At 38.2% G+C, this 11683-nt stretch overlaps 1 protein-coding gene across 1 annotated transcript; it reads right to left on the bottom strand.

Moving 5' to 3' along the window:
• Nucleotides 1-5643: 5643 nt before the first annotated feature.
• LOC140609389 (olfactory receptor 2L13-like) lies at nt 5644-6636 on the bottom strand. Its single transcript, XM_072784735.1, has one exon. It carries the CDS (start codon nt 6634-6636, stop codon nt 5644-5646), a length of 993 nt encoding a protein of 330 aa, XP_072640836.1.
• Between the last annotated feature and the right edge of the window lie 5047 nt (nt 6637-11683).

Below are 11683 nucleotides of genomic sequence, written 5' to 3'. Positions count from 1 at the left end.
TGTCAAGGAAAAAAAAAGAAAGAAAATCTTTCTGTAATCCATTGTAATTTGTTACTGTGTTTATTAATTTTTTATTTTTAATTTGTATTGTGTTTATTAATTTTTGTTACTGTGTTTATTAAATTTTTATCAGTTTTGAACAATTCTCAGGGATTTTACCACATGCTTTCTCTAAAATAGAGAAAATAGGGAAAATCCCTTCCTGAGTTCCTTAAAAGAATTATAAAATCATGGATGAGCTTACATCTTATTTAGCCACAAACAGGGGTCACCTTTTTCAATTTCCATCTTCTCTAGGATATTGATCCAGAAAATCTTTTTTTAAAGATTTTATCTATTTATTCATCACACACACACACACACACACACACACACACAGGCAGAGACACAGGCAGAGAGAGAAGCAGGCTCCCTGCATGGAGCCTGATGTGACACTCGATCCCGGGACCCTTGTATTACGTCCTCGATCGAAGGCAGGCGCTAAACCGCTGAACCACCCAGGGATCCCCTAATCCAGAAACTCTATAATGTTGCTTTTCCTTTTAGGTTTTATTGATTTTAAACAAATTATAATATTTCACACAGGGGATCCCTGGATGGCTCAGTGGGGTTGAGCCTCTACCTTTGGCTTAGGGCGTAATCCTGTAGTTCTGGGATCCAGTCCCACATCAGGCTCCCTGCATGGAGCCTGCTTCTCCCTCTGTCTTTGTCTCTGCTTCTCTCTCTCTCTCTCTCTCTCTCTCATAAATAAATAAATAAAATTTTTAAAAATATATATTTCACATAGATTTGTTTAGTCAACTTTAGCTTAAAAGTTTAACCTGAATGAACTAACTTGCAGTTACTGGAACTGTAAGTCCCTTTCTTGCCTTTCACTTAGTAATGTATCTTAAAATCATCCCATACAAGTGCACAAAGAACTATTCCCACTTTTACTTACATACAGTATTCTATTAACATGATATACCAGGACTTAATAAGTTTCTTGTTGATGGGCAGTTTTCCTGTTTCCAAATATTTGCTTTGGGCAACAATGCATATCCCATTAGATATTTGCTTCCATAAGATACTTTACCTTGGAGTAAGTGCATCTGCAAAGAACATCTACAGAAGTTATATATTACTAAACCCAAGAATAACTTTTATTCTGTTTTGGTCTTTCATTGGCCATTTCACCAAGAGGTGAATATGTTGCTCTAAGACTTCATTTCTGTTTCACTCTGTGATTATGTTGATGACTAGTTCTTAGAATTGAGAGGGAGACTGAGATGGGAAAATGCAGTCTGGCATCATGATAGGAATAGTCTCCTTATGTATTACTTACGAGTAGAATGATTTGAGATGCAAATAATCATGGTTTGTGGAAGCACTGGAAGTTTAATATTTCTAAAGAGCTAAACCTAAAATTTATTTTTTAAAGATTTTATTTCTTTATTCATAAGAGAGAGAGAGAGAGGCAGAGACATAGGCAGAGGGAGAAGCAGGCTCCATACAGGGAGCCGGACGTGGAACTCAATCCCAGGACTCCAGGATCATGTCCTGAGACTAAGGCAGATGCTTAACTGCTGAGCCACCCAGGTATCCCTAAACCTAAAATTTAAAAGAAAATTTAAAAGTTACAAAGTGAAAGTTCTTTACAAGTAGTAGCTGTGATAGAATTTTACATTTTGCTGCATTTTCAGATTTTTAAAAAGATTTTATTTATTGATCCATGAGAGACACAGAGAGAGAAGCAGAGACACAGGCAGAGGGAGGGGTAGGCTCCATGCAGGGACTTGATGTGGAAATTGATCCCGAGATCCCAGCAGATTAATTGACCTGAGCAAAAGGCAAATGCTCAACCACTGAGCCACCCAGGCATCCCTCATTTTAAGATATTTAAACTGGGGCTTCCTTCTCCTGGATGGCCAAGCAGATGGGGACAATCACACTTTAGAAGATATTTCCCTGCAGGGATTCCACTATGTTTAGAATACAGACCACATTTCTTACCCTGACCTGATGGTAAAACTGCTCTGTTTCTCACACTTACTGCTTTCTGCTGTCCTTCAGCCTTCTAGGGTTTGGGAACTTCTTTTTGAGGTTAAAAGACCAGCCTCTGTATCATGTCAGAGTAGCCTTTCTGACTATTGTACTTGATAAATGTGACATTTTCCCCCTGACATTATTAATGTCCAGTATTACTTTATAATGTGCACTTTATAAGTGTATGGCTTACACCAGCATGTGGAGTCCACAAGGCCAGAGGATGTATCTACTTGTCCATAACTTTTCCATAGTAACAAGATTGCTATGCAGCACATATCTAGAATTAATAAAGAGTTAGTAGATACAAATGAATTTCTAAAATAACCTTCCAGTTGCATGTGGCCAAGAATTTCTAGTCTACTTTTGCTAAATGAGTAATTGTATTATCGCTGAGTTTAGAGATCATACCAGTAGTATAAAGTCTAAAAAATAAAACTAAAAAGTAACCTTAAATATCACATTCAAAGAAAAAAAGTATTCTTTTTAATTCAGGAAGAAAATCTAGCTGCAGTAGAGCAAATAAATGAGATGTATCATAGACTGAAGAATTTGGCTTGCACTTCACTGCTTATCTGAATGGTAAGGGGAAATTTTGGAAATGAACCCTTAACTTTGTGTAGAAAAATTATTCAGGTATATGTTCCCTTGAATGTGTCATATAGCATGTTCACAATTTCCCTGAACTTATATCACATTTCAATAAGTGCAGTTAGTCCACAACAAAATTCAAATAAATGCCCCCAGGATTTGCATGACATAGCACTCCATTTTTCTGTGGAGGACACTACAATATCTGTGTGTATTTTTTTTTTCATACCACCAAGCATTTAACTCAATTCTCCTGGTACACTGAGTAGGTCTTCCACAAACTCAACTCAATTCTGATACTATATGCCTGAAGATAGCATCAGATTCCATCAGTTAGTGGCTCGAACCCACAAGACTGTTCTACTTCATGTGTCAATTGCATACTCACATCGTTACCTGTGCTTGTGATCTACCAGCTATAACTTGGAGGTTTCCACAAGCCTCTCCTTGGATTTAATTAATCTGCTAGAGTGAGGTAAAACCTCAGAAAATTAGATTACTTACCAGAATGCTGTTTTATTAAAAGCATATTAAAATGTACAAACAAACAGCCAGATGAAAAGGTACATAGGGTGAGATCTGGAACAGTCTCAAACACAGGACCTTCTATCCTCATGGAATTAGGGACCCACACATGGATTCATTCTAGTTCTTAAACTGGAAGCTCTCTGAACCCAGGCTTGAACCTGGGTTTTGGTGGAAGCATCATTACATTGGCAAGGTTGATTAAATCTTTGGCTACTGGTGATTGAAGTCCATATTCAGCTACTTATCCCATCCTGGAGGTCAGGGGAGTGGGATTGAAAGTTCCAAGTTTCTCCTGGCAACCAAACGTCATTCTTAGGTAATTTAAGGATTTTCAAAAGTCACCTAATTTACACAGCAATCTACAAATTTATAGCTCTAGTCAGTTGGAAAATTCCAGGTGTTGTAGGAACTCTGTACCAGGAATGGGGAATGACAAAGATGAATAACATAAGAAATTAAAAGTGGCCAGAGAAAGATATTGGGAGATTGGAGTTGGGCAATGAATAAAAAGTTGGTGAATAGACTCCTAAATATTAACTTTTTCCATAAAAACTAATACTCCTACATATGACATTAACCACCTTTAGGAACAGGCTTGATGTAACTTATGTGTGTTAGTAAAACACCAGTAGTAAAACTTTTGTGCTATATAATTTAATGTCATAATAGCATATAATTTCAAGCTATGCAAGGTCATATTTATATTTTAGATGTTGTAGCAGAAACCTTGAGTATTTATGATTTCATTTTATATGGTTCATGCTGTAACTTCCTAACTATTTGTCTGCATGATCCTGGGGGCATCACAATGCCAGATTTCAGGTTGTACTACAAGCTGTGGTCATCAAGACAGTGTGGTACTGGCACAAAAACAGACACATAGATCAATGGAACAGAAGAGAGAACCCAGAAGTGGACCCTGAACTTTATGGTCAACTAATATTCGACAAAGGAGGAAAGACTATCCACTGGAAAAAAGACAGTCTCTTCAATTAATGGTGCTGGGAAAATTGGACATCCACATGCATGATCCTAAATAAATAATTTCCTAAGTATAAACATCTTAAGTTCATTTAAATATATACATTTTTATTTGAATGTACAATAAATTGTCATTTTTCTTGTATTTCTATAAAGAACACTTAATCTCAGTATTTTTATTGACATTTTAAAAAATCTTATATAAAATAAGCCCCTCAAATTAGTTTCATAGGGATGCCTGGGTGGCTCAGTGGTTGAGTGTCTGCCTTTGGCTCAGGGTATGATCCTGGAGTTCTGGGATCCAGTCCCACATTGGGTTCCCTGCATGGAGCCTACTTCTCCCTCTGCCTGTGTCCCTGCCTCTCTTTTTTTGTGCTCTCATGAATAAATAAGTTTCATAAAAGGAGGTTAGGATGAGATAAACTTTAGTTCTTAATTATAATTAAGATTCAGTAGAACAACAGGTAAACAAGTTTGTAAACATCACATTTACTTGCTTGTTTTGCTTGTTACCTCACATCCCACTACCCATATTTTATACATCACAAGTATATTTGTATATACCATATGTACTTTTAAAAACATTTTATTGAATGTGTAAATCTATGTGGTCTAACATAGTAACAATTGGTCCCATCTAGCTTTTGGACACTTGAAATACATATAGTCAAAACTGCAATGTGTTGTAATTACAAAATACAAGTTTATGAAGACTTAGACTGAAAACAAAGTAAGATATTACACTGATAACTTTATTTGATTAAATATAAAAGCCATACTATGTTCACATAAATAAAAATATGCACATTGTATGTAATATAGTATATATTATTATGTTATTAATATTGTTAATTTCAGTATTCATTTTAATGTTTTTTATTGGAGTTCAATTTTCCAACATATAGCATAACACCCAGTGCTCATCCCATCAAGTGCCCTGCTCAGTGCCCGTAACCCCCACCCCACGCCCACCTCCCTTTCCACCACCCCTTGTTTGTTTCCCAGAGTTAGGAGACTCTCATGTTCTGTCTCCCTCTCTGATATTTCCCACCCATTTTTTTCTCCTTTCCCCTTTATTCCCTTTCACTATTATTTTATATTCCCCAAATTATATGAGACCATATAATGTTTGTCCTTCTCCAATTGACTTATTTCACTCAGCATAATACCCTCCAGTTCCATCCATATCGAAGTAAATGGTGGGTATTTGTCGTTTCTAATGGCTGAGGAATATTCCATTGTATACATAGACCACATCTTTATCCATTCATCTTTTGATAACTCAAAGATACAGATGCAGTGAAACGCCGGGACACCTGCACCCTGATGTTTATGGCAGCAATGTCCACAATAGCCAAACTGTGGAAGGAGCCTCGGTGTCCATCGAAATTTTAATGGTTTTAATTAAATCAATATATTATTTAAATCAACTTCACTTGTCAAATGTGGCTTGTACACTTGTTTAATTTACATGTTTAAGTTACTTGTGACTCACACTATATTTCTAACAGTGCTGTTCTAGGATGTTCTAATTAACCTGGAAAAGGAAAAGAAGGGAAAGGACAGCCATGACTTTTGTTTCTTGGCAGAGAATATTCCAAACTGTCTTGTCATAGCCCCCAGAACCTCCTTATTCCTCAGGCTGTAGATAATGGGATTGAGCATGGGGGTGAGGATGGTGTAGAAGACTGCCAGGATCTTATCTTCTGCTGGTGAGCGGAGATTCCTGGGCCGCAGGTAGGTGTACACAAAAGGTGCATAGTAAAACGTCACTACAGTTAAATGTGTTGAGCAGGTTGTGAAGGCCTTTTTCCTTCCCTCTTTTGAGCGCATGTGGTAGACAGCAAAAAGAACCCATCCATAGGAAGCAGTAATGCCAAGGAAAGGAAAGAGGAGAAAGAGACTTGTACTCACAAAAACCATGTACTCATAGGCCCAGGTGTCTATACAGGCCAAGGCCAACATGGCTGGCACATCACAGAAGAAGTGATTAATGGCCCTGGACCGGCAATAAGGAATATGGAGGGCATAGACAGTGTGTGCCAAGGAGTTGATAGACCCCAAAATCCAAGATCCTATGATCATTTTCACACACACGGTTTTACTCATGCGGACAGTATACTGGAGAGGGTGGCAGATGGCCACATAACGGTCATAGGCCATGGAGGACAAGAGTAAACCTTCAGAACATGCCATGGTCAGGAAGAAGAAGCTTTGCACCCCACATCCCAGGAAGGAGATACCTTTCTGGCCAGACAGGAAGTCGAATGCCATCTTTGGGACAGTGGTGGAGATATACATTAGGTCCATGAGGGAGAGCTGGCTGAGGAGGAAGTACATTGTGGTGTGGAGCCGGGCATCTAAGCGTATGAGATGAATCATGGCTGAGTTACCCACTGAGGCGACAATGAAGATGAAGATAATGAGGGACAAGAGAAGCAGGCCAGTTTGATTTGAGGGAAACAACCCCAACAAAATGAAATCATTTGAAGTTTGATTCCATTTCTCCATGAAATCTTACTGTTTTAACTCCCTTGAAAGAGAAATAAAAACAAAAACAAGGTGCAGGGCAAGAAATTAAACAAAATAGGAGCATAAAAAAGGAATGTTTATTTTATGAATATTTGTTTAGAATGAATTGTCTTTTTCCAATTCTATAGCTTTAATAGAACCAACTTTAATATCTGAATTAGATGTCCCCCTTCCAATTTTCTATAGTAAGCACTAAAACAAGGGATCTGAAGTATAAAGCCTAGTATTTTAGATAACAAAAATAAATGAGATAACTAAAATGTTATCTGTCTCTAACTCAGCTATGCACATCACTCAGAATTTACAAAATGGCACATGCATCTCTGTATCCCCAGTGTCTGTCAATTTAACACAGCATATCTACAGTAGGACGTGGATTATGTGACTCAAAAACTTTGCATATGTTAAATTCTAAGTCCTCCATTGCCTAGTCTTTTTCTACGTCTTTAATTTGGGGTCTTTCTTTCCCACATGGCACTACTGCAGCTGTAAAATGTTCATACTCTATCTCTCATAGTCTTTTTCATTACTTTGCCTTTCCTAAAAATTTATCCACCACCCCAAATCACCTAAAATCACTATCCTGAACTGTATAGATATTGCAGACCACGTGAGGTCCACACGAATTGTAAACTATTATTTGAATATTCTCTCTTCTGTAATGATGTTTCCAGTTCTTAAGCCTTTAAGAATCCAAAGTCAAATGCACATATTTTAATGTCTAATTTTCTTTTATTGAATAAAGAGTATTATTTTAAAGATCTGGCTTAATTCCATATTTTGGACCAGATTAAGGCATTCTGAAATTAGAGTTTCTGTAATTTAGTTTCTATACTGTAGATGGCAGCATAGCCAAGCAATTGAAAAACTGTTCTACTAGAAAAGCAGGTATAAGCTGGAAAATATTATTGAATTGTAACTTAAATGTTTGTACCTACCTTCTTTGGGCTTAAGAAGAATGCCAATATTAGTATCCTGTATTAATTACTTAAAACAATAAAAAAATTTCCTTCTTTGAAACATTTTCTAGCTTCTAATGTCCACTCCTTTTCTGAGAATTTTACATTTTTAAAAAAATTTATTTACTCATGAGAGACACAGAGAGGGAGAGAGGCAGAGACACAGGCAGAGGGAGAAGCAGGCTCCATGCAGGGAGCTTGATGTGGGACTCGATCCTGGGTCTCCAGGACCACGCCCTGGACTGAAGGCAGCACTAAACTGATGAGCCACCGGGACTGCCAGAGAATTTTACAACATTTTATAGTTTCTTTCTTTTGCTTTGTCAGCTCAATTCTGACTGTTTTTTTCCCTCAGTCTCCCGAAGATGCATAAATTGTGGTTTTGGTACTTCTTATACTTCCAATATACATTTAATTTCTTCCTTTATTAGGATTTGGGTTTGGATGGTATTTTCCGTTCTCTGAGCCTCTGCCTGAGGAGACACCTGATGTCCTGTTATATCCAAGATTTGAGTAATATTAGGTTACTGATTTTTCAACAGTAAAGAAAAACAATTAATATTTTGTCATAGTTATTCGCATCTTATAACTTTAAATCAACTGTTACCTCATGGAATTTTAGTAATCATGAGAAAATTGTGAAAAAGAATTTCTAATAGAAAAATGGGAATATTGGAAGAAAGACAGTCTCTTCAATAAATGGTGCTGGGAAAATTGCACATCCCCATGCAGAAGAATGAAACTAGACCACTCTCTTTCACCATACACAAAGAGAAACTCAAAATGGATGAAAGATCTAAATGTGAGACAAGATTCCATCAAAATCTTAGAGGAGAACACAGGCAACACCCTTTTTGAACTCGGCCACAGTAACTTCTTGCAAGATACATCCACGAAGGCAAAAGAAAAAAAAGCAAAAATGAACTATTGGGACTTCATCAAGATAAGAAGCTTTTGCACAGGGATCCCTGGGTGGCGCAGCGGTTTGGCGCCTGCCTTTGGCCCAGGGCGCGATCCTGGAGACCGGGGATCGAATCCCACGTCGGGCTCCCGGTGCATGGAGCCTGCTTCTCCCTCTGCCTGTGTCTCTGCCTCTCTCTCTCTCTCTCTCACTGTGTGCCTATCACAAATAAATAAAATTAAAAAAAAAAAGAAGCTTTTGCACAGCAAAGGATACAGTCAACAAAACTCAAAGACAACCTACGGAATGGGAGAAGATATTTGCAAATGACGTATTAGATAAAGGGCTAGTTTCCAAGATGTATAAAGAACTTCTTAAACTCAACAGCAAAGAAACAAACAATCCAATCATGAAATGGGCAAAAGAGATGAACAGAAATCTCACAGAGGAAGACATAGACATGGCCAACATGCACGTGAGAAAACGCTCCGCATCACTTGCCATCAGGGAAATACAGATCAAAACCACGATGAGATACCACCTCACACCAGTGAGAATGGGGAAAATTAACAAGGCAGGAAACCACAAATGTTGGAGAGGATGCGGAGAAAAGGGAACCATCTTACACTGTTGGTGGGAATGTGAACTGGTGCAGCCACTCTGGAAAACTGTGTGGAGGTTCCTCAAAGAGTTAAAAATAGACCTGCCCTACGACACAGCAATTGCACTGCTGGGGATTTACCCCAAAGATACAGATGGAATGAAACGCTTGGATACCTGCACCCTGATGTTCATAGCAGCAATGTCCACAATAGCCAAACTGTGGAAGGAGCCTCGGTGTCCATGGAAAGATGAATGGATAAAGAAGATGTGGTTTATGTATACAATGGAATATTCCTCAGCCATTAGAAACGACAAATACCCACCATTTGCTTCAACGTGGATGGAACTGGAGGGTATTTTGCTGAGTGAAGTAAGTCAATCGGAGAAGGACAAACAGTGTATGTCTCATTCATTTGGGGAATATAAATAATAGTGAAAGGGAATAGAAGGGAAGGGAGAAGAAATGGGTAGGAAATATCAGAAAGGGAGACAGAACATAAAGACTTCTAACTCTGGGAAACGAACTGGGGGGGGGGGTGGAATAACTCTGGGAAACGAACTAGGGGGGGTGGAAGGGGAGGAGGGTGGGGGGTGGGGTGAATGGGTGACAGGCACTGAGGGGGACACTTGACAGGATGAGCACTGAGTGTTATTCTGTATGTTGGTAAATTGAACACCAATAAAAATTATTTTATTAAAAAAAGAAAAATGGGAATACATTTTTATAATTGTTTAGTTGACACATGGTGATTAAAATATACACAATTCTACTATCATGTGATTAAAGTTTAGTGATGTAGAGAACAGAACAACAAACTCTTACTTGGAATCTAATGTTGTGTAGTGATCAGTATTGTAAAGAAAGATAAAATAGTGCAAACAATGAAAGAGACAGAGGGATATGAGCACTAAAAAAACAGCCACTCTGCAGAGGCAACATTCACACAGGTCTGGTTAAAGAATTTTCAATTTGAGTGAACAGCTGGTGAATAGTGAAACTGATTTAGTATTTCAGAATAATGGTGATGACACTAAGGGTTTTGAAGCATGGGTTATTAGGGCATTTGTATAGGAAATACCAGATCATGATAAAGACTTGGATTTTATTCTGAGTGGTGCAAGAAGCCACTGAAGTGGCAAGATTTTATCTACATTTCTAGAAATTATGCAAGATACTCTGGGTGATTAGAGATTTGCAAGAAGTACATATAGGAGATTGGTGATGAAGGAATCAAATATTTCCAGAAATAGAATATGGCAGCATTTCTATATGGTAGCATTACAGTTATTCACAGGGGTTAGACAATATACATTTAATGTTGATGCTGCTTCTTGTGACTATTAAATTCAATGATAAATTCACATCCCTTGGGATAGACCATGGTTGTGAGTGCAGGATGCCTAACAAGCATTATTCATCTGGGTGCTGGCACAGAAACAGCAGTGAAATGGGTTGGAAATCTCATCATTTATACACGTCCATCTACCTCACCTGACTTGCGTGCTTGTCCTTTTATGCTTGGGATTGTCCTGATTTTAAACAGAAATTCATATGACATGGGCAAATCAAGAGAGTTGACCACCAATTTGAAGATAATGTAGTACCTGATTATCATTTTTTTCTCTATGGTCTTATACTTCCCCTATTGCATAATGCCTCCCAACACTTTATTTGCCTGATGAAATGAATCAAAGTTTTCATTAGAACTTAATTAATATAATAGTTCATACTCTTAAAATGTAGCCAGACCACTTCAAAAATCAGTCTTCTGGGATCCCTGGGTGGCGCAGCGGTTTAGCGCCTGCCTTTGGCCCAGGGCGCGATCCTGGAGACCCGGGATCTAGTCCCACGTCCGGCTCCCGGTGCATGGAGCCTGCTTCTCCCTCTGCCTATGTCTCTGCCTCTCTCTCTCTCTCTCTCTCTCTCTCTCTCTCTGACTATCATTAAAAAAAAATCAGTCTTCAACACATGTGGCCTGAGAAAAATAGCCTTTCAGGTACTTTCCTCCTTCCTTTGGTTAGTTGAAATTGAGGGGAAGAGATGCATCAACCGATTCTCCCAGGAAGTATGTTTCCAATAACAAGGACTGAACAGATAGAGCAGGCTCTTCCACCAGACAGTCATTTTGTAAGGAGGCATGTATGCATTTCGATTCTTTGCTGCATAATGTAGAGTTCTGAATGTCATAAAGATTTTTCAATGATTGGTGCAACAGTTATTTTGTTTCCTAATTGAAAACTGACATCTTGTCAGGCAATGGAAATCTGTTCATCTGGGACTTAAAGCTTTTAGAGCTTGGGACACAGAAGCTACAGATCAGGGTCTATTTTCATTGACTCCCAACAGATTTCTTTACTGGGTATGGGGACATAATTATTTCACTGGAATCACATGAAACACCACACTCTGTTTACATTATGGCTTAGAGAATAATGTAATACTTTTCCTGTAGCCACACATGGGATCTACCATGAGTATCTCCCTTAAACATCTTAAGAAGCACATTGCTAACATTTATAGAGTTAAAAGGAAAAAAAATCCTCAATTTACAGGACTTCTATA

This window comes from Canis lupus, chromosome 18 (assembly GCF_048164855.1).
Source record: "Canis lupus baileyi chromosome 18, mCanLup2.hap1, whole genome shotgun sequence".
Classification (NCBI taxonomy): domain Eukaryota; kingdom Metazoa; phylum Chordata; class Mammalia; order Carnivora; family Canidae; genus Canis; species Canis lupus.
This window is presented reverse-complemented; position numbering and strand designations above follow the sequence as displayed.